The following is a 21,236-nucleotide window of genomic DNA, read 5'->3' as shown; positions in this document are numbered from 1 at the left end:
TAATTTAATTATTTGGGCATTTATATTATTGAGTCAATTTTTATAGCCAATAAAGAGAGTTTTTAATGACAAGAAATGAAGTAGAAATCAAATTTTTTTTTCTCCCTGATCTTTATGCAACTCACTAAGGCTTGAAGCAAGCTATATAGTCTCTTCCTGCTATTCTCCTCCTTGATAGAGTCGCTCTTTTTTTCTCTAGAGTGTTCCTTATAAAAAAAAGTAAGTAATTCTGAACTATTAATCAATGAATGACACTTTCAGTGAAATGATAATACAATCTGATCTGAGAATCACAAAAAAGACCACATATTTTCAGCATCATTAGCATTTTCACGCCCTGTGCTAGCTCTCGGGAAACAGTCTATATGAAGGAGAGTGCTTGCTATCTAACAGATAAGATGAGGCAAGTCGCATATAAATAACACAACATCATAGTAGATGGTGGGTACCAGGTAAGCGCTAGAGATGTATGGTAGGGGCTTTATAGAGCATGGGAATGATCACTATGGTGATTCAAACTGGAGCCATTGTTAAGTTTAGGGAAGCAGAAAAGAAGGAGCACAGAATTTAGGGCAAGATAAATGGAATTAGCAAAAACTCAGTCTCCTAAATGTGCTTGATGTATTCTTTTGACAATGATTAGATTTGTTTGGTTAAAATAGAGTTCAAGGGGGAAAAGTAAGAGAGAGAGAGAGAATGGGTGATCTGGAAGGGTAGCTGAAAGCTAGATTGTAGAGAACCTTGAAATGCCAGGTCAGAGGGTTAGACTTTATGCTATAGGTAATGGGAAACTGGATTTTTGAGCAAGCCATGACAATGACAAATCACCGACTTGACTGATTTTCAGAATTCACCATCTGTATATAGGGTTACTCAGTCAGGGGTGTGTGTGTGCCTTTACTCCCTGATGTAGCCCTCATTCAGACAGCACTGCGCTTCTCCCCACTGAGCCCAGACGTAAGTTTTAGTATCTTTCTCAGCCTGGCACTCTGTGTAACTAGTTCCAGTTGATGGAAATTGACAACCCTGGAGAACTCTGTCATCACTGGTTGAGAGGGTGGAAAGACTAGTGGTGGGGATTGTATTGTCTGCTTGAATAGTTTAGATATGAGAAGATTTGTCCTTGAATTAGAAAATTAGAAAAGAAGGGATTTTGGGGGTGTGAGAAATTCAAGTACAGTTGCCTGACCAGGCTAAATAGATGTTGAAGGAAAGAAAAATAAAAAATCCAACGATACTGCATAGTCTTAGAATCTAGGGTATATCTAGTGCGTTCCTAGTTTATTTAGCTTCTCAGGTGGCTCAGTGGTAAAGAATCTGCCTACCACTGCAGGAGATGGAGGTTCGATCCCCACTCTACTATTCTTGCCTGGGGAATGCCATGGACAGAGGAACCGGGCAGGCTACCGTCCATGGGGTTGCAAAGAGTCAGACATGACTGAGCAACTGAGCACAGTTTATTGAGGAAGAAGAATGAAGGAAAATAAGTGACTCTGGTGGCATTATTAACATAGGATCCCAATATCTTGTCTCCAGGAGATGTTTCATAAGGCTAATTTATTCCTAGTAGAAATTGCTAACTACTCAGTATGTTCTTCCAACCAAGAAACCTTTATTTCAGAGTCCCTTCCATTTTCTACTTTGTCAGAGAGCCGCTTATTTGTGGATTTGCAAAGGAGTCATTTGTCTGGTGTTGTAGTGATTATCTGATAATGATAAGCTACTTAGCCATATAACATAAGAACATTCCAAGGCATCTTATTTGAGAGTCAGAGATTCTCCTATCTAATAATTTGAATTAAAGACTTTTGACTTCTTGTTTTCAGTTTTGGATGTGAGCTCCTTCTATATACTGTCTCTCATTTGTTTCTGCTTCCAGGGCCTTGCCCTGTGCCTGTAACGTAACCTTTTAAAACTGAATCATGGTGGCATTGTTTTCTGAGTTCTTCTGTTTTTGAATAGTCAAAGAATTTGAGTCTAGAAGATATGATCACCAGTGACGAAAATTATGTGGCTGGATTAATAAACTATGAATGGTGTGAAGACATTTCATCAAGAGGTGTGGCTACTCCACAAACACCACAGGTTGGTTATTTCTATTATTTAAAGTAGAATATGTTGTCTCAATTATAAAAAATATCTAGGCTATATAACATGAGATCTAATTTGTGCTTGCAAATTTCATGAATTCCTAAACCACTGAAAATATTAACAGGAGATTGTTGGGATATAAATGAAAGGAAACCAATTATTTCCAAGTTGAATTCTTTTCATTTTGGAGCACTTTACAGCTCTTTTTTAATTTCCTTTCCTCCCCTCCCCTCCTGTTTACAAAATGAGGTATAATTTAAACGTCCCTGTTCCACAAACTTATCAATACTTGATATTTTTTGTATTTAATATTTTCTAATCTGATGAATAAGAAGTGATATCTCAGTGTGGTTTTAATTTGTACTTTTTTGATTACATTTGTATCTTTTCATATGTTTTCAGCCAGTCTTTTTTTCTGTTTTATGAAATGTCTTTTTGTGTCTTTTGCCTGTTTTCCTATTGGATTGTTTCTTTTCTCTGGTGGTATTGAGGGAATTCTAGGTTTAATTCTCGCCCTTCGTTGGTTGTGTGTTGCTGGTGAACAAGTATCTCATCTGAGTTTGTCACTTGTCTTTATACTTTGATGGCAGGAGTCATTAATTTTAATGAGTTGTCAGTATTTTTCTTTATGGTTTGTAGCTTTTGTATCTTTTAAAAGAAATCATTCTCCAAAAGTTATAAATGCATTCACACATATTGCTTCTCGAGTTTTAAAGTTTTTTCTTTCGCATTTACGTCTTTCCTCTATGGAGAATTAATTCTCTTGTATGGTGTGAGGTAGGGAATCAGTTCTTCCTCTTATAACCAGTTATGCCAGCACCATTACAAAGTCCAGTCTTTCTGTATTGATCTACAGTGGCACTTTTGTCAGATATCAAGTTGTTCTATGTATGTCTGCTTCTGAGAAATATTTTGTTTCATTGGTTTATTTGCACCATTACCATCTGTCTTACCTCTTCAGTTTATAGTATTTCTTTTATCTGGATGGCCAGTTTCCTCCCATCTTAGGCTTCTGTAGGGATATCTTGGCTATTTCTTGTTCCTTTACATTTCCTTGTACATTTTAGAGTCATTTTGATAAATTTTTGATAAATTGACAAATTTACATACACTTAAAAATTGAAATTACATTGGTTCTAATGTTCAATTTGGGAAAAAATTGAGGTCTGTACTCTCAAACCCCCTCATCTGTAGACATAGTGTACCTTGCTATTTATTAGGTTTTAGTTAATTGCTTTCAATAAAATTTTATAAATTTCTCCCAAAAGATCTTATATATCTTTTACTAGATTTATTCCTGAGTACTTTTATTTTTTGTTGCTATTGGAATAGTAGGCTTTTTAAAGTCACATTTTCTAACTGTCTAATACTGGTGTATAGATATGAAATTGATTTTTGTGTATTGATCTTATATTCAACAGCTTTCATGAACTCTTAAATTCTTATACTTTATATGTTCTTTCACATATTATGAAAAATTAGCTGTGAATGATAGTTTTGTTACTTCCTTTCCAATTCTCATGCCTTTGGTGTCATTTTATTACTGTACTTAGTAGTCCTAACAACATAGCAGACAATCTTGTGTTCTTCCCGACTGTGGAATGATGCTGCTAATATTTTATCGTTAAATACGCTGCTTGGTTTTTCTTTTCCACTCCCTTCCCCTCCCGTTCTCTGTCCTCCTTTCCCTTTTCCTGTTACCCTCCTTTTCTCTCTCTCTCCTCTGTGCCTCCCACCCCATGTTTTTCAGACTAAGAAAATTTTCTCATCTATCCTGGTTTGCTTAAAAATTATGGATCTCTGTTGCAGGAAAAAAGATTAGATAGAATTCATCTGTTGAGATAATCATCTGGCTTTGTTCTTTCCATTTGTTAATGTAGTCTATGTTATATTAATAGATTTTATTTTAAAACAATTTTGCATTCTTTACATAAGCCCAGTTTGTCATGATGCATTGCTATCTTTTTTACACGTTGCTGGGTTTAGTTTACTAATAATTTTCATTTAGAATTTTTGCTTCTATGTTCTTAAGTGAGATTGGCCAATTCGTTCTTAAATGACTTTTTTTTCTTTTGAAAATTTTAGTTTTGTTATGCATAAGTAATACATAGGTATATTCATCTTGTAAAAAAATTCAAACATTACAGAACTATGTTGAATAAAGAATGAAAAGCTTTCTTCCCCTGTTCTTGCATCCCATCCCATCTTATATTAATTGTATCTGATTGATATTAAGATTATAATTTATTTTATTTTATTTTTAATTTGTCTTTTAAAATGATTTGGAACATAGTCTCTCTTTTTTATTCCCTGAAATGGTATTTAAGAGCTATTAATTATATTTTCCTTGAATGTATGATGGAGCTTATGTAACTATCTGGGCCTGGAATTTTTCTGTGAGAAGCTAGTCAACTACTGATTCAGTTTCTTTTGTATTTATAGGACTACACAGTATTTCAATTTCTTCCTGTCAGTTTGGTGAATTTTTTTTTCTAGTGTCTGCTTCATTTAAGTTTTAAAAAGTTTTGTCATAAAATCACTGGATACTATGGTCCCATGAACCTTTCACTCATTCTCCTACAGTAGTTAATTTTGCGTAATTGTGGTCCAATTTTTTTTGGCCCTATACATTTTTAATTTCATAAATTACATTTTTAGAATGTAATGCTATTGATATTTGTTTTGATTGACTCACATTTTCCTTCATTTACTTACCCTTCTTATCTCTCAAATCCTCATTCTAGAATTATTTTTTTTCTTCCTGAAGTGTATCCTTTAAAATTTCCTTTAGTGGAAGTCACAATTGATGGCAAACACTCTTTCTAAATTGTCTTTTTTTCACTTTCACTTTTGGAATATAGTTTTTCTGTATATTGATTTCTAGTTTATCAGTTATTTTACACTCTTCATTTTGAACTTATTATTCTACTCTCTTTCCCCCCCCTCTGTTCTCCTAGAGATCTGTTTATTTTTTAATTAATCAAGAATTGTTTAATTGCTAAGTCATGTCCAACCACATGAACTGTAGCCCACCAGGCTCCTCTGTCCCTGGGATTTCCCAGGCAAGAACATTGGAGTGGGTTGCTATTTCCTCCTCCTCCACTGTCTTCTTGCTTCTGCAGTTACCGTTGAGTATTCAGTGTCAGCAAATTTGGAAAACTCAGCAGTGGCCACAGAACTGGAAAAGGTCAGTTTTCATTCCAATCCCAAAGAAGAGCAATGCCAAAGAACACTCAAAACTACTGCACAATTGCACTCATCTCACACGCTAGCAAAATAATGCTCAAAATTCTCCAAGCCAGGCTTGGAGAACCATAAACTTCCAGATGTTCAAGCTGGATTCAGAAAAGGCAGAGGAACCAGAGATCAAATTGCCAATATCCGCTGGATCATCAAAAAAAGCAAGAGAGTTCCAGAAAAACATCTACTTCTCTGTTATTGACAATGCCAAAGCCTTTGACTATGTAGATCACAACAAACTGGAAAATTCTTCAAGAGATGGGAATACCAGACCACCTTACCTGCCTCCTGAGAAATCTGTATGCAGGTCAAGAAGCAACTATTAGAACTGGACCTGGAACAACAGACTGGTTCCAAATAGGGAAAGGAGTACGTCAAGGCTGTATATTGTCACCCTGCTTATTTAAGTTATATGCAGAGTGCATCATGAGAAATGCTGGACTGGATGAAGCACAAGCTAGAATCAAGATTGCTGGGAGAAATATCAGTAACCTCAGATATGCAGACACCACCCTTATGGCAGAAAGTGAAGAACTAAAGAGCCTCTTGATGAAAGTAAAAGAGGAGAGTGAAAAAGTTGGCTTACAACTCAACATTCAGAAAACTGAGATCATGGCATCCGGTCCCAACACTTCATGGCAAATAGATGGGGAAACAATGGAAACAGTGACAGACTTTATTTTTGGGGACTCCAAAATCACTGCAGATATGTGACTGCAGCCATGAAATTAAAAGACGCTCCTTGGAAGAAAAGCTATGAGCAACCTAGACAGCATATTAAAAAGCAGAGACATTACTTTGCCAACAAAGGTCTGTCTAGTCAAGGCTATGGTTTTTCCAGTAGTCATGGATGGATGTGAGAGTTGGACTATAAAGAAAGCTGAGTGCTGAAGAATTGATGCTTTTAAACTGTGGTGTTGGAGAAGACTCTTGAGAGTCCCTTGGACTGCAAGGAGATCCAACCAGTCCTTCCTAAAGGAAATCAGTCCTGAGTGTTCATCAGAAGGACTGATGTTGAGGCTGAAACTCCAAAACTTTGGCCACCTGATGCGAAGAACTGACTCAGTTGAAAAGACCCTGATGCTGGGAAAGATTGAGGGTGGGAGGAGAAGGGGACGACAGAGGATGGGGTGGTTGGATGGCATCACCGACTGGCATGCCATCGCATGGCATTCATGAGTTTGGGTGGACTCTGGGAGTTGCTGATGGGCAGGGAAACCTGGCGTGCTGCAGTCCATGGGGTCACAAAGAGTCGGACACGACTGAGCGAGTGAACTGAATCAGTGTCAGTCAGGTTGCTTTCTAGTTAGTCTTTTCTCCCTGGCTCTTTTTAGGATTTTCTCTTTGCTTTTGGTGTTCTGCAGTCTCATTGTTAGGTGTACTGTCTGGGTGAGTAGTGTCTTCTAGAGTTGTACAACCTGGTAAATATAGATATGGACTTCTTTTTGTTTGCGATTCATTGTGTTTCTTGTATTTGAGGATTTGTATTTTTAATTAATTTTATAATATACCTTGAGTAATTACTGCTTTTTCATTGTCTCTTTTACCTATCCCTGGAATGTATAATAGATACATGTTAGACCATAGAGCTTCGTCTTCCGTTTATTTTAAATTCTCTTTCATATATCCCGTATCTTTCTCTCTAGGCTGTATTCTAGATTGCTTCAGATTTATTTCACATTCACTTTCTTTTTTCATTTCTATCTATCTGCTATTTGACATGTCCATTGAATTTTTCATTTTTATCATTGCATTATTTCTAGAGATTTTTATTCTTTTTTCAAAATTGCTTTAACATTTCTCTTTTCATGTTTTTAATTTTTTATTACTTTGAACATATGAACATATTTATGTTCTGTACTTGATAATTTTAATACCTTACATCTTTTTGGGTCTGTTTCTTTTGTTTCTTTTTTCTCCTGACTTTTGCTCATGGTGTTTGTATCATTTGTGGTTTTTTTTTAATAGGCTCATTTTTCTGGAACTCTGGGAATGCTTTGAGACTTGGATTAAGGGTTGAGGTCTTAGGTTGTGCTGGATTGAAGCTTGTCTTTCAGATAGGAATTGTGTTTCCTTTTGTCATGTTCCTGGAATACAGCCATTTAGGACTAGAACTATTTTAAATTAAATTCTAAGGCTGAAATTTCTGGGATATGAATTTGAGCTCCAAACCTGTGTGAAGACTGTCCTGTGGTTACTTAGCAATTGTTAAAGGAAACTCTCTTTTCTTGTTCAGAGCCATAACCAGGACAGACAGGTTTTTTTGCCAACTCCTTTACAGGGCAGGTCTGAGTTTACCCACCCTTTCATTTTCGTTCTGGCCCCTCCTGGCTTACCTGGAAGCTTGGCTGTAACTCCGCGCCTGCATAGGTCTCATCTCCTGCTGTAGATTATGTGGGAGAGTGGGTAGGTGCCCGTAGGGCAGCAGACAGTTTCAGCCTTGATTACATTTCTGCATTCATGCTCCTGGTTTTCATTTGACCTCTGAGGATTTTCCTATCTTTTTTGCAAGCTCAACCATAAATTTGAAAGGATTAAGATGTATTTTCTATGCAACATTTCTGTTAGAGCATTTTAACATAGTTTTTCTGTGCTGGTCATTGACTAAACTTTTATTTCTTGGTACAAATTAAAAACAAACTGGCAGTCTAGATATGGGAAGCAATTCTTAGGGATTTATTTGTGGCCGTCCTCAATTGCCTAGAATCTGGGTGTGTTTGATTAAATACATCTTGAAACATGTTGAAAATTACCTGTCAATAGACCAGCCTAAAGTGATATACATGTACTAACTAAAGGGAACTGAATATACATTTTCAAATTTCCTGGTATCACCAATAATATCCTTTTGATAGTGTTTCATTTTAATAAAGATGGTGCAAGGTAATTTGCAAATGATTAAGGCATGTTGTAAAGAAATTGACTTTTCTTCTTCAATGTGCTTTATCCAGTAACTTTTTTTTTCCAGTTTGCCAAGCATTGGACAGAATCAAATGGCCTGGAATCTACATCATTAACTCCAGTACTATGCAGGGCATCTGCCAATAAATTAAAGAACAAAGAAAATGTATATACTCCTAAGTCCACTGTAAAGAATGAAGAGTGCTTTGTATTTCCTGAGCCAAAGACTCCAGTTAATAAGAACCAGTATAAAAGAGAAATACTCACTACACCCAATCATTACAGTACACCCTCAAAAGGTATTTGCTGTTTAGATTAAACAGTAGCAAAATATCTCGAAATTCCTTCTTCTTACCTTGCTAAATAAACATATAGCAGATCAGAAATGGCTAGCATTGCCCTCAGGAATTATAGGAGAAGCCAGGCTGTTTTTTAAGCGTATGTTATTTGCATTAGTTGGAATGAAAGCATATTAATCAACTTCAGATTTTTCTCAAATGTTATTAAGTTTTTCTCTTTCCCACATTTATAGAGTTGAATCACAGCATCACAGAATATCCAAGGTGGAAGGCAAGTTATTGCTGATTTAATCCCCTTGCCCTTTTCACAGCCGAGGAACCTGAGGCTGGGATGAGTAAGGGGCCTGCCCAAGGTCGTACATGCAGGCTGAGACCTTGTGTGCCCCTCTGCCCCCGCGTAGAGTGACTCCGTTCAAGTCTTTGCTGAGCCCTTCTTACTCGTCTGGAGCTCCAGTTCTGGTGTCTGATCCTGTTCTGCCTGTTCTGTCACTGATGCCCTTCCGGATACCTAGAGCCGCGTCCATATTACAGACCTCTCATTCACCCTGATTTCCTCTTCATTTTAATCATCACCAGTTATTCAAGCTGTCTCCTTGGTGACACCTCCGTGTTTTGATTGCTGGTCTTCTCTGGGCACATTCTGTTTTGTCGCTCTGTTTAAAACATAGTGCCTAGAACTGAGTCCAGCGTCTAGTACGCGGTCTCACCAGGATGAGACAGCGCTCTGCCTCCCTGTGGCGTGGCGTGGCACATAGCTGGAGCCGCGCTTGGTATCTGTACCCACTCGGTGCCTGCGTGCATGCCAAGTTGCTTCAGTCTGTCTCCTCTCTGCGACCCCATGGTCTGCAGCCCACCAGGCTCCTCTGTCCGTGGGATGCTCCAGGCAAGAACACTGGAGTGGGTTGCCATGCCCTCCTCCAGGGGATCTTCACGACCCAGGGATCAAACCTGCGTCTTTCATGTCTCCTCATTGGCAGGCGGGTTCCTTTCCATTAGTGCCAGCTGGAAACCTACTGCCTGGTATATAATGGGGGCCATTTCTGTCGAATGAAGAAATGAATAAATTAGAGAGAGCCTGAAGGGATTTTATTTACTGTGATCTAGCCTTTGTTACTTTAAAGAAATGACACCTAAACGTTACTAGTTTTCTTTCCAGCAGTTGTGACCTACTTGTGTGTTAAGTTAAAACCTTAATAAATCCACACTGTGAAACATTGCCTTGTGAATGGCTGCCCACATCCTGCCATTGTGGTCCCAGTTTGCTAACTGACTGATAGCCAGTTCTAGAGTCTGCTTCTTATACATAAAGATATTATGAAACACTTGGTGAGAATATTTGCTGGAAGTTCTGTTGATAGCATTATCCAGTTGAAGCAACACTTTCCCTAAAATCATGAGACTGGTTTGGTGTGATGTGTGGAAGCCTGTGGTTATTTATGAGTGTCAAGCAGATAATATTTGCACATAGTAGGACCTCAGTAATTGCTGCTGTTGCATTGCATCTCTTTCTCTTATTTCTCTTAACATACCTATAAGGTCCTCTGTGAGTCATGAGGTTGGGCAGGGAACTAGAATGGACTTTTAACTCATCTTAACCCATTCAGGGCTTTTTTTTTTTTAATTATTTAAAAAAAATAGTCCCTTCTATTAGTGACTTTAAATAAAAAATTTATATAATTCTGAAAGTTTTGAAAATACAGGTAGTTGGAATTTATAATCTTAAAGTGTCATTAATTTATATATCTTGTCCCTGTGAGAGATTACATTGGTCAGAAGCTGGTTTTGGCCATTTTTCTTTAAACATAAGGGCTGCCAAGAAAAGCAGTGGCTGAAGCCCCAGTTGATAGCCTCCATTAGCACTTTGCATTTTACTTTTGCTCTGAGTCTTAATATTTATTTTTTATTATCATTTTGCTGCTCTGGGTCTTCATTGCAGCATGTGGGATCTAACTCCCTGACCAGGGCTCGAACCTGAGCCACCTACACTGGATGCATGGCGTCTCAGCCACTGGATCGCCAGGGCAGCCCCTCTGAGTCATTTTGTGACCTAAGAATTAGTTTTATTTTTCTGAATCCTGTCTAATCCATTTAATGAGAGTTTGTTGAAGGGTATGGTAGTAGATACCCTCAGTACACAAAGATGAAAACTCTTTTCATAGGTATTGCTGATTAATCTTATTTTCTTGTTTTTGGGGAACCAGTGAGAGTAATGCTATATAGTCATAAATAAAACAAAACCCCTAATCTCTGTTTAAAACTGTGGTATCTTATATTTCTAAGCAGTATATAACTTTTAGATCACGAACAAAAAGTTAGCTAATTAGCAGTAACCAGATTGTTAATGCAGATTTGTCACAAACTATATCAGTTGGAAATACACTGCTAGAATAAAACCCCAAATTCTGGAATGTGGAGTATAAAAATAACTAAAGCTCACAGCCTCTGTGATAATTTGTGTCAGCTTTCACAGGGGACTGTTCTCTTTGCCTGACAGGAGTTGCAAGGGCTATGAATTGAGTTAACACCTCTCAGTAATATATCAATTAAAGGTATAAATACAGATTGACTTTTGTTTATAGAAAGGAGAATCAGTAATCATGAAGTATTATTTATATGTTCCATTTAGATTTGTTATGTGATATTTATAACAAAATCATAAGCATGGTTTTACAGTGAAGAAAAAGCAGAGTCACACTTGTAAAGCAAGATGATTTTATTTTTATTATAAATCACATGGAAACATTTCTTTAAAGAATTAGAGTGTTAACATCACTGGGCAAGTGATTACAATATTTCTGAGCCAGTGAATGAGGTGATACATGCATTATTGATAAAAATTTTGAAACCATAGCATGTAAGCTACATATGGTTTGTATTTGTTGTTTTTCTAATAGCTGGAAACCAGTTCCTGAAAGAAACCCCAATTAAAACGCCGGTAAATTCAACAGGAATAGAGAAGTTAATAACAGGAGTCATTAGCCCTGAGAGGCGGTAAGTGTTCAGTTTTTGAGACTCTTGCTCTGTAGTCTCTAACCAGATTTCCTTTTTTCATACATGATAAATCCAGTTGAGGTAAGCCAGCTTGGAATTCTGGCGAGGACTGCAGGAACGTCTGCATGAACATCGTCTGTGCTCATGCTGAGTCTGTCGACAACGCCTTCCTCAGGGGCGGTGCTGAGACTCCGCGGCAGCAGGACTGACGCCTTGACTTAAAATGCAGCAGGGCCTTCTTTGGTGACTCAGTGGGAAGCATCCCGCCGCCAGTGCAGGAGACACGGGTTTGACCCCCGATCTGGGATGATCTGCAGCTGCGGAAGCCTGTGTGCCCGAGAGCTGTGCTCCCCGACAGAAGCCGCGCTCAGTGAGAAGGCCGTGCGCTGCCACTGGAGACTAGTAGGCCCTGCTTGCCACAACGAGAGGAAGGCCCGCGTCGCAGTGCGGACCCAGCACAGCCAACAATAAGTAAATAAAATAAAAAACACAGCCGGCTGGGAGGCTGGGGCCAGGCTTCCTGTGCTGAGGCCTGTCTTTCCCTACACTCCTGCCAGTGGAGTGTGGATGTCTACTAACAGAAGCAGAGTCAGACACGATGGAGCAGGCACGCATGGCATTGTTACTCATTTTCTTGGTATCATAATGAGATTGTGGTTCTGTAGGAAAATATTGATACATTGATGATGTGTACTGAAGTGTTTTAGAATAAAGGGTTGTGATAGCCTCAGATGGGTTACTTTGATGGCTTATTTTTAATATATTTATTATATATACATAAAGCAAATGTGACAAAATATTAATATAATATTAATCTAGAAGGATTGTGAATGGTTGTTATGTATTTTGCTCAACTCTTCTACAGATTTGACATTAAAAATAAAAAAGGTAGGGGAAAAATAATTTTGGCATTTGGCTCGGGGGACAGGTGATGACTGCATTCGGGTGGGAGATGGCTTTCTTGCTGCCTGCAGAATAAGATGTCCTGGCCTGGGCATACCTGGCACCTGTCAGGCAGGACAAAATCACCTCTGTGAGGGGCCAACAGGTGGAAGTCCAGCTCCTACTCATGAGGTTTTTGTTTTTTTTTTTCCCCTCAGGTGTCGCTCAGTAGAACTCAATCTCAACCAAGTACATGTGGAGGAAACTCCAAAAAGAAAAGGAACCAAAGTGTTTGGCAGCCTCGAGAAGGGGTTGGATAAGGTCATCACAGTGCTTACCAGGAGCAAAAGGAAAGGCTCTGTCAGAGATGGGCCAAGAAGGCTAAAGGTAGGTGGGGCGAAATTCTTTAGTATGGATTTTAGAAGCTGACTGCTAATTGTACTATTTTTTTTTCCCCCAAAGAAAAACTGAATGCGTGCATTGATTAGTATTTTTAATGTACTTATTCATCTGTTTAGCTAATATGTACATATTTTTTGAGCACCTAAAGTATACATGTTGCTATGCAGTGGGCTTAATGCAGAGGTAAATTACATACAGTTGGTCTTTTGGGGGGACAGATAACTGAAATTGAAATACTCGGGTTCAGGTAGGGGGACTAATCTCAGAGGCAACGTGGAGATGAGGAAGCACGGGGCGTATGTGAGGAGTTGTCTTAAGGGTGGGAGCTTGTGCTGAGTTGTCCTGTTTCTGGTACACAGAAGAGTCCCTGACACATGGGTGTGTTTGTAGGCCCTCACAAAATATTTGAATGCAGGGGAAGTTAATTTGAACTCTGAGTGTGGTGTGTGTGAGGAGAATAGCAACAGGCCCAGAAGGGAGGCTGGGTGCCTCAGGGGAGAATGTTCTGAGATCCCATTTATGTTCTGTCTTAAAGTGAGAGAAGATAGGACTTCTCCATTAGTGTCTGTTGCCTTGTAGAACTTACATAATTCACTGGAGTTTTATGTTTCATATGACTGTTTATTAGGCATATTTTATCCTTTTATTCTGAGATTTCTTTAGTTGGAGACAGTTGTGAGGTATTTCAAACCCTGACAGTGGGATTATGAAGATCATATGTCATTTCTATGAGAATAGTAAATGAAGAAGATTAAGGAAACTTGTCCAATTATATAATTATTGAGATGTTAAGCAGTTATCAAATACTAATGGATAGCATCCTTGAAATGTTCACCTATGTAAACTGTTAGGAACTTGAATGCATTTTTCGGTAGGAACTGCTGTGATATTAGTTGGCTTTCGAGGCATTTCCCAGTGCTTCCAGATGTGGGAGAAAAATGACAAGATAGGAATGAGAAGCCTGGGTTGCAGCCTCAGCTTCATACAGTGTAGCTTGGCTAAGTCATTTGATCTCTGACTTTCTCAATGTCTTTATTTGTAAAAACTGGAGAGAATGTCTACTCTGGAAGCTTCACAGAGTTGGGGTATGTAAACAAGACTGTATGAAATGCTACATTGCATATGAAATGCTTTATTGATATAAGGTGTTCCAGTGTCAAATATCATTATTTTTGTCAGTGTTGAGCATTTTAACCCCAGTGTAGCAGAACCACAGTTCTAATTAGCACATGTCGAGCATCTAAAACTTTATATAACTTTGGATCTTTAACCCTTTCTAATGTTTAAAGTTTTTCAGAACTAAAGGACTTGCTTTAGGAGATTAGCCTCATTTTTCCACCTGGTTGTTAAGTTAAAAATTATAAACTTACAGAAAATTAAAAGGATAGTACAAAGGGATTTTCCTGGTGGTCCAGTGCTCCCACTGCAGGGAACATAGGTTTGCTCCCTTGGGGAACTAAGATCCCACAAGCTGTGAGATGGGGCAAAAAAAAAGGTAAAAGATGGTACGAAGAACACCTTAGCTTTTTAAGATAGCAAACTGTATGTGGTTAAGCCCTCTTTTAGGAAGCAGTCTTTAAAAATCTGAATTTTAAATAGATAAAATAAGATCACTTCTTTATTTTACAAAAGGAATCACTTGAATTGTGATTTGAAAGTGTGTAGTTTGTTATTATCTTGAGAAGACCAAGTTAATTTGGTGAAAAAAATCCTGAGTTGGAAGCCAAGAGACAGAGGAGCTTGTCCCAGCTGTGCCTCTTGTTCCTTTTATAACCTGAAACTGAGGTTCCTGAATGCCAGTCATTTGATAGTCACCTTTATATCGGCATATCAGTGTATAATCTGCACTGTTATTTTTCTGATACTTTCTTTATATGATGCATTTTAGTATATGTGCTGCCAAAGTGAGCATTATGTGATGCAGAATTAAAATAGATTTAGAGGTATAAATGACATACAATAATCTGCATATATTAAAAATGTAAAATTCATATACTTTGGCATACACAATGTACTTGTGAAACCACCACAATCAAGATGACTAACTTTTTAAAAGCTTGTATTTATTTAAAAGGAAACCATATATTATTAGTTTTGCTAATTATATTTTTCTAAATCAGATTGGAACAAATACATAAGAATATTTATCTGGGGAGTTCCCTGGTGGTCTAGTGGTTCAGGCTCCATACTCCTGCTGTGCGGGGTGCAGGCTTGAACTCTCGTCAGGGCACTAAGATCCTGCGTGCTCTGCAGTGTGACCCAAATAAAGGTATACAAGTCCAGTTATGGTTTTTTATCACATTTTGGGAAACGCCATCTTAAGAAACTTGTATTTCTTCTTTGGGTCATAGGTTCTTCATTTGAAACGTAAGGTAGTGGGGTCTTTTCCACCTCAGCATTTTGTTATTTATGGAAAGAACTTAAATCTTAAACACATAGAAGGCGTAATTTTGTTTGGCAATAAAGGTGGCACTAGGAAGGCAGGGACTCTTGTCCTGGGACCTGTTAAAACAGTGCCTGGCGCCTAGGAAGCCTTCAGTAAACAGTTGTTGAATGAATGGATGGAATTAGGAATTAGGAATGAAATTATTTCTGAGAAGTACGCTGTGAGTGAATGAGAAAAACCTGTTACATTCATCCCTTCATAGAATTGTCATACCCCATTCAGCTCCTGGGATTCTATAAAATTCCTTAAGTAATCAAGAAAGAATTAAGGAAACGCATCCAACTATATACAAGTGAAATTTTCCAGGGCATTTGTTTTCTCACAGTTTATATTGCAGGAATCTTTATCACAGTGTAGGAAGGGGGAAATAGATAGAGCTCAGAGAGATAGACATTATTTAATATTTATTTACTTATTTAAAAAGCTGGTAGGAGAGGAAGATGCAAGTATAAAAATGATGATATGGAGGTTATTACTAATAAACATGATTTCTTTAGGCTCTCCCAGTACCATCTCAGTCCAACTTACTAAGAGTTGGTTGTAAATTCTGTTTGTCTTGAAATACTTCCACTTGAAATGGTACTATACTGAGGAGTTTGGGATCTCTAAATCAGATAGGATGGTCTTTGTGTTGATGTAAGGATTTACTTCTCACCCTTCCTTTTTCTTTTTTAAGCCTCACTATAATGTGACTACAACCAGATTAGTGAATCCAGATCAACTCTTGAATGAAATAATGTCTGTTCTTCCAAAGAAGCACGTTGACTTTGTCCAGAAGGGGTAAGAAGCATGTCTGCATCTATTACTTGATGTTTTTTGAACTCTGAGAAAATATAGTTTGAGTCCCCTTTCCCCTTATTAAAAGTATGTATTTCTTCCATCTCATTTTTTCCAAAAAAGCTTTTTTGATAGTCTGTGTTAATAATTTATTCTCTTTTGTTTTATATGGGCTTTAGAAGTTTTTTAAGTGACCATATTGTCACCACGTTCAAAGTTAGACTTTTCAAAATAGAAAAATCTGAATTTCTTCCAGTTTTCTTTTGCATCTTCTATTTTTCTTTAATGTTCTGCTTAACAATAATATTTCTAAAAAAAAAATATTTCTAAGTTGTAATCTAAATTTATGAGATACCTCAAACAAATCAAGGAGAGAGATATATATACACACACACACACACACACACACATGCACTCCTCTTTATGATGTCTGTGTGATAGGATTGGTCTTCAGTACTTTAGAAAGTATGTCACTTTATCTCTTTCCCACTGTTGAATGAACTGCCCTCAGAACCTCCTGGGTCATGATCTCTTGGTTTGGACAGCCAGAACTCTTCTGGTTACTGAAGATGTTCATATTTCTAAGCATTTCCACTTAGTTATGTCTCTCTAAAATTGCATTATTAAAGCACTAATAGAAGAATGAAAGCACTAAACTAGAAGAATGAAAAAACTGACTTAAAACTCAGCATTCAAAATACTAAAATCATGGCATCTAGTCCCATCACTTCATGGCAAATAGAAGAGGGAAAAAATGGAAACAGTGACAGATTTTATTTTTGAGCTCCAGAATCACTGCGGACATGATTGCAGCCATGAAATTAAAAGACTCTTGCTCCTTGGAAGGAAAGCCATGATAAACCTAGACAGTGTATTACAAAGCAGAGATATCACTTTGCCAACAGAGGTCTGTATAGTCAGAGCTATGGTTTTTCCAGTAGTCATGTACAGATGTGAGAATTGGATCATAAAGAAGGCTGGGTGCCAAAGAATTGCTGCATTCGAATTGTGATGCTAGAGAAGACTCTTGAGAGTCCCTTGGGCTGCAAGGAGATCAAATGAGTCCATCCAAAAGGAAATCAACCCTGCATATTCATTGGAAGAACTGATGCTGAAGCTCCAATACTTCGGCTACCTGATGCAAAGAACTGACCTATTGGAAAAGTTGCCAATGCTGGGAAAGATTGAAGGCAAAAGGAAAAGGGGGCAATAGAGGATGAGATGGTTGGATAGCATCACTGACTCGATGGACTTGAATTTTAGCAAACTCTGGGAGATAGTGATGGACAGGGAAGCCTGGTGTGCTGTAGTCCAAGGTTGCAAAGAGTTGGACTTGAGTTAGTGACTGAACAAGGACAAAGAAGAGCCACTAATAAATTAACAAAAATATTTAAACGGAACAGTCAATAGAAGATTTTAAGAAAGAATCTTTTGCAACAGTAATTTTACTTTTCACTATCTCTAAGTGTTGGCAAGCACTCCTTATGTGAACCCTGGCTTTCTTCTTCAGATGTCATTAGAACACATCTAACCCTGACTTGCTCTTCATGCTTGGGGTTTATTCACAGTTGTAGAACCTCTCACCGCATCTATATGAGAAAGCTTTCAATTATTTTTCCTTTAGCATATAGTCTGTCAGATCACTTACTGGCTATTAACCAATAATCTGTTCCTTGAACTTCCTGATCCACCCAAAGGTCTGCCTTGATCCCTTATTTTTCTTTTTATCATACCTGTTTTTACTTTCTTTGTGACAAAACAGAATAACGAACTTTTCAGTGGTATGGTGTCACTAATCTCTGTTATATTCCATTACTGTCTTTTTCCAATGAGGAAGAATCACGTTTTATCTTTGATGTGACTACATCGCTCTGTGCTTCCTCTTCCCATCAGAAACCTTAACTGCAGGGTATACCTTATGGCATTTCTGGTATCGACTGCTTATTTTTAATAGATCAAGCCCCAAAGGATGCAAGTAAGAAAAAGAGCGATATATTTTATAACTCTGCCCTAAAGTGTTGTAATGATCATAACCTCTTATTACTGTTAGAAAATAGGGCTTCCCTTGTGGCTCAGCTGGTAAAGAATCTGCCTGCAAAGTGGGAGACCTGGGTTTGATCCCTGGGTTGGGAAGGTCCCCTGGAGAACGGAAAGGCTACGCACTCCAGTATTCTGGCCTGGAGAATTCCATGGACTGTCTAGTCCGCGGGGTTGCAAAGAGTGGGACACGACTGAGCGACTTTCGCTTCACTATTAGAAAAACCTCAGAAACGTGTTTCTTACTAACCAGTTGGTGGCTTCAGCTTAATTTGTATGAAAGACAGAAGTTTCTGATGAAGTGCACAAAATAAAATATCCTTCATGTTCCCTCTGCTTTCTTTTGTTGTCAGCATTGTGGAAATGGCCTAATGTTTACAGGTTACACCATTGAAAGGGTTGCATAAAGGATGCCAGAAGATTTCTTAAGCATAAGTGGCTTGTATAGCTTTGAATAAAGCACTTTTCTTTGGAGCAAGGGAGAATTCTGACATAAGCCTTTTCAGCTTTTCTTTCTTTCTTTTTAAAGATTCTGGTTCAGCTTTTGGGGAAACACTAGTCATACTCCATCACTAATGCATAGCTAGGTCATCTGGAAACTGTAAGCAGTACTACAATGCTTAATATGAAATCATGGTTCATTTTCCCCACTGGCCTCCTAGAGGCTTAGAAGTCTCTTGTATTATACAGAATATTCATGATTCTCCTGCTAACTGGCTTCTTATCTTGTTTTTCACAGCTATACACTGAAGTGTCAAACACAGTCAGATTTTGGCAAAGTGACAATGCAGTTTGAACTAGAAGTGTGCCAGCTTCAAAAACCCGATGTGGTGGGTATCAGGAGGCAGCGGCTTAAGGGTGATGCCTGGGTTTACAAGAGATTAGTGGAAGACATCCTATCTAGCTGCAAGGTTTAATTGATGGATGGTCTCCTTGCTTGATGAGTATGGGTGTGATAGCCTATGTGGAGCCTGGTGTGATTGGTTTGATTTTTCAAGTCCACTGGAAGTACAAACTCATGTCTAAAAAGCTGTCTCAAAGACCAATATCTTTGTTTTTAGACAAAAGATACTATTTTGTGGGTGAACCTAAGGCAAGGCCATCTGTCATTATCTATTACTGTCTTTTAAATCATGCGCTTTATATATTAATAACTGTTTACTTTCTTAGAGTCACTTTCATACATGAATGTAAGCTCTTAACTATGTCTTTTTAATGTGTAATTTCTTTCTGAAATAAAATCATTTGTGAACATAGCAGGCTTCTCTTCTTCTTTGATTTTGATCCAAATAAAACCTCAAATGGCTTCTTGACTATTAAGTAGAGACTATTTGGAGTATGTTTTATCTGTTATCAAATATGCCTTGGGCAGAAAAACAGATAAGAATTCATTTGCATAATTTTTTCCTGTCTCTGATTTAAGTAGGATTTATTGAGATCGTTAACTAAGTCACAGCTGTGGTTACCAGAGTTAAACAACACATTTAATATGTTGAATAAAAGAGTGTTGACTTCAGTAAGTGTGTTCAGTCAACAATGATAAGTATCTAAACTATGAACCCCCATGAAATGTTACTTTATAGTAATTTTCCATAAGTCTCAAGGTTGGCCTCAAATTTGTCTTTTTATTTCATTTTACTGGTCTCTAAAGGTCAGCACTAAAGTTATATTTGTATGGATTTTACGAGTTAAACTAGTTGGAGAAGAAAATAGGAGTGTTTCTCGTCAGTAGTGAGGAAATGTTTTATCATTCATTTGTTCAGTAAACATTTACTAAGTATTTATAAGCATTAGGTTCTAGTTCTGAATATCAAACTGTCTAATAAATTCAAGTTCAGTCTGTTAGCAGGTTGTGTATGTGTGAGTCACTTCAGTCATGTTCATCTCTTTGTGACCCTGTGGACCGTAACTCGGCAGGTTTCTCTGTCCATGGAATTCTCTAGGCAAGAACACTAGAGTGGGTTGCCCTTCCCTTCTCCAGGGGATCTTCCTGACCCAGGATTGAACCCCCATCTCCTACATCCCTGCATCCTAGTGCCACCTGGGAAGCCCATTAAAAGGGCAGATGCACATAAATCAGCCAGTACTTACAGTATAGAGGGCATGATCAACTTTGTCTGGAGGAGTAAGAGGTGACTTCTTGAAGGAAATTGTATTTGGTCTTGAAAGATACATGAGTTCAATAGAAAGAGAAAACCGTATGACATTCTTGGCAGCATGAATGTGCAAAGGCATGGGATGATAAAATGGCTTGTGTGTTTAGGGTACAGGTAGAAGGTGCTACAGGGAGGATAGCGGGAGATGAGGATTCAAAAATTTAGCTGGAAATAAGTGATAAAAACTTGAAGGAACTTGAAGCCTCCACTAAACTGTTTTGATAAAGGAGTTTAAAAAATTTTTATAGCAGCTTTACTGAAATACAATTCACATCCTGTAAAATTACCCCTTTAAAGTATACAGTTCAGTGGTTCTTAGTATATTCCCATTTGTGCAACCATCACCACAATCTAATTTTAGTTTTCACGACCTGAAAGAGAACCCTTGTACCCATTAGTGTTGACTCCCAATTCCCGACCCCACCTCCCCGCAACACCCACAGCCCCTGGCAACCACTAATCTACTTTCTGCCTCTATGAACTTGACTACTATGGACATTTGATATAAATGAAATCTTATATGTGGCCTTTGGGGTCTAGCTTCCTTCAGCTTAGCATAGTATTTTTAAGATTCAGAATGTTGTAGCATATTTTAGGACTTCTTTCTGTTTTACTGCTAAAAAAATATTCCATTGTGTGGATATATCACCTTTTATTTATCTTTCCATCAATTGATGGATGTTTGAGTTGTTTCTGCTTTTTGGCTATTATAAATAATGCTGCTCTGGATATTTGTGTACAAGTTTTTGTGTGTACATAGGTGTTCAGTTCTCTTGTGTGTATACCTAGGATTGGAATTGCTGAGTCATCTAACATTTTGAGAAAGTGACAAATTGCTTATCATTTTATGATTCCACCAGAAATGTATGAGGGTTCTAATTTTTTTACATTTATATTCTAGCATTTCTTATTGTCTTTTTTATTTTAGCCCTGCAAAGTGGTACAAAGTGGTATCTCAGTATGGTTTTCATTTGCTTTTCCCTAATGACTAATGATATTGAACATTTTTTTCAT

At 37.8% G+C, this 21,236-nt stretch overlaps 1 protein-coding gene across 5 annotated transcripts in view; it reads left to right on the top strand.

Moving 5' to 3' along the window:
* MELK (maternal embryonic leucine zipper kinase) overlaps positions 1–19,322 on the top strand; it is a 70,623-nt gene extending 51,301 nt beyond the window's left edge. For all 5 annotated transcript variants that reach the window (XM_020878222.2, XM_020878220.2, XM_020878221.2 and 2 more), the window contains 6 exons: positions 1,963–2,085; positions 8,300–8,531; positions 11,426–11,522; positions 12,623–12,791; positions 15,929–16,032; positions 18,806–19,322. In XM_020878222.2, coding sequence (XP_020733881.2) covers positions 1,963–2,085; positions 8,300–8,531; positions 11,426–11,522; positions 12,623–12,791; positions 15,929–16,032; positions 18,806–18,983 — 903 coding nt within the window. In that variant the 3' untranslated portion in view covers positions 18,984–19,322. The remainder of the gene's footprint in view (positions 1–1,962; positions 2,086–8,299; positions 8,532–11,425; positions 11,523–12,622; positions 12,792–15,928; positions 16,033–18,805) is intronic.
* The last annotated feature ends 1,914 nt before the right edge of the window (positions 19,323–21,236 follow it).

Source organism: Odocoileus virginianus, chromosome 18 (genome assembly GCF_023699985.2).
Source record: "Odocoileus virginianus isolate 20LAN1187 ecotype Illinois chromosome 18, Ovbor_1.2, whole genome shotgun sequence".
Classification (NCBI taxonomy): Eukaryota; Metazoa; Chordata; class Mammalia; order Artiodactyla; family Cervidae; genus Odocoileus; species Odocoileus virginianus.
This window is presented reverse-complemented; position numbering and strand designations above follow the sequence as displayed.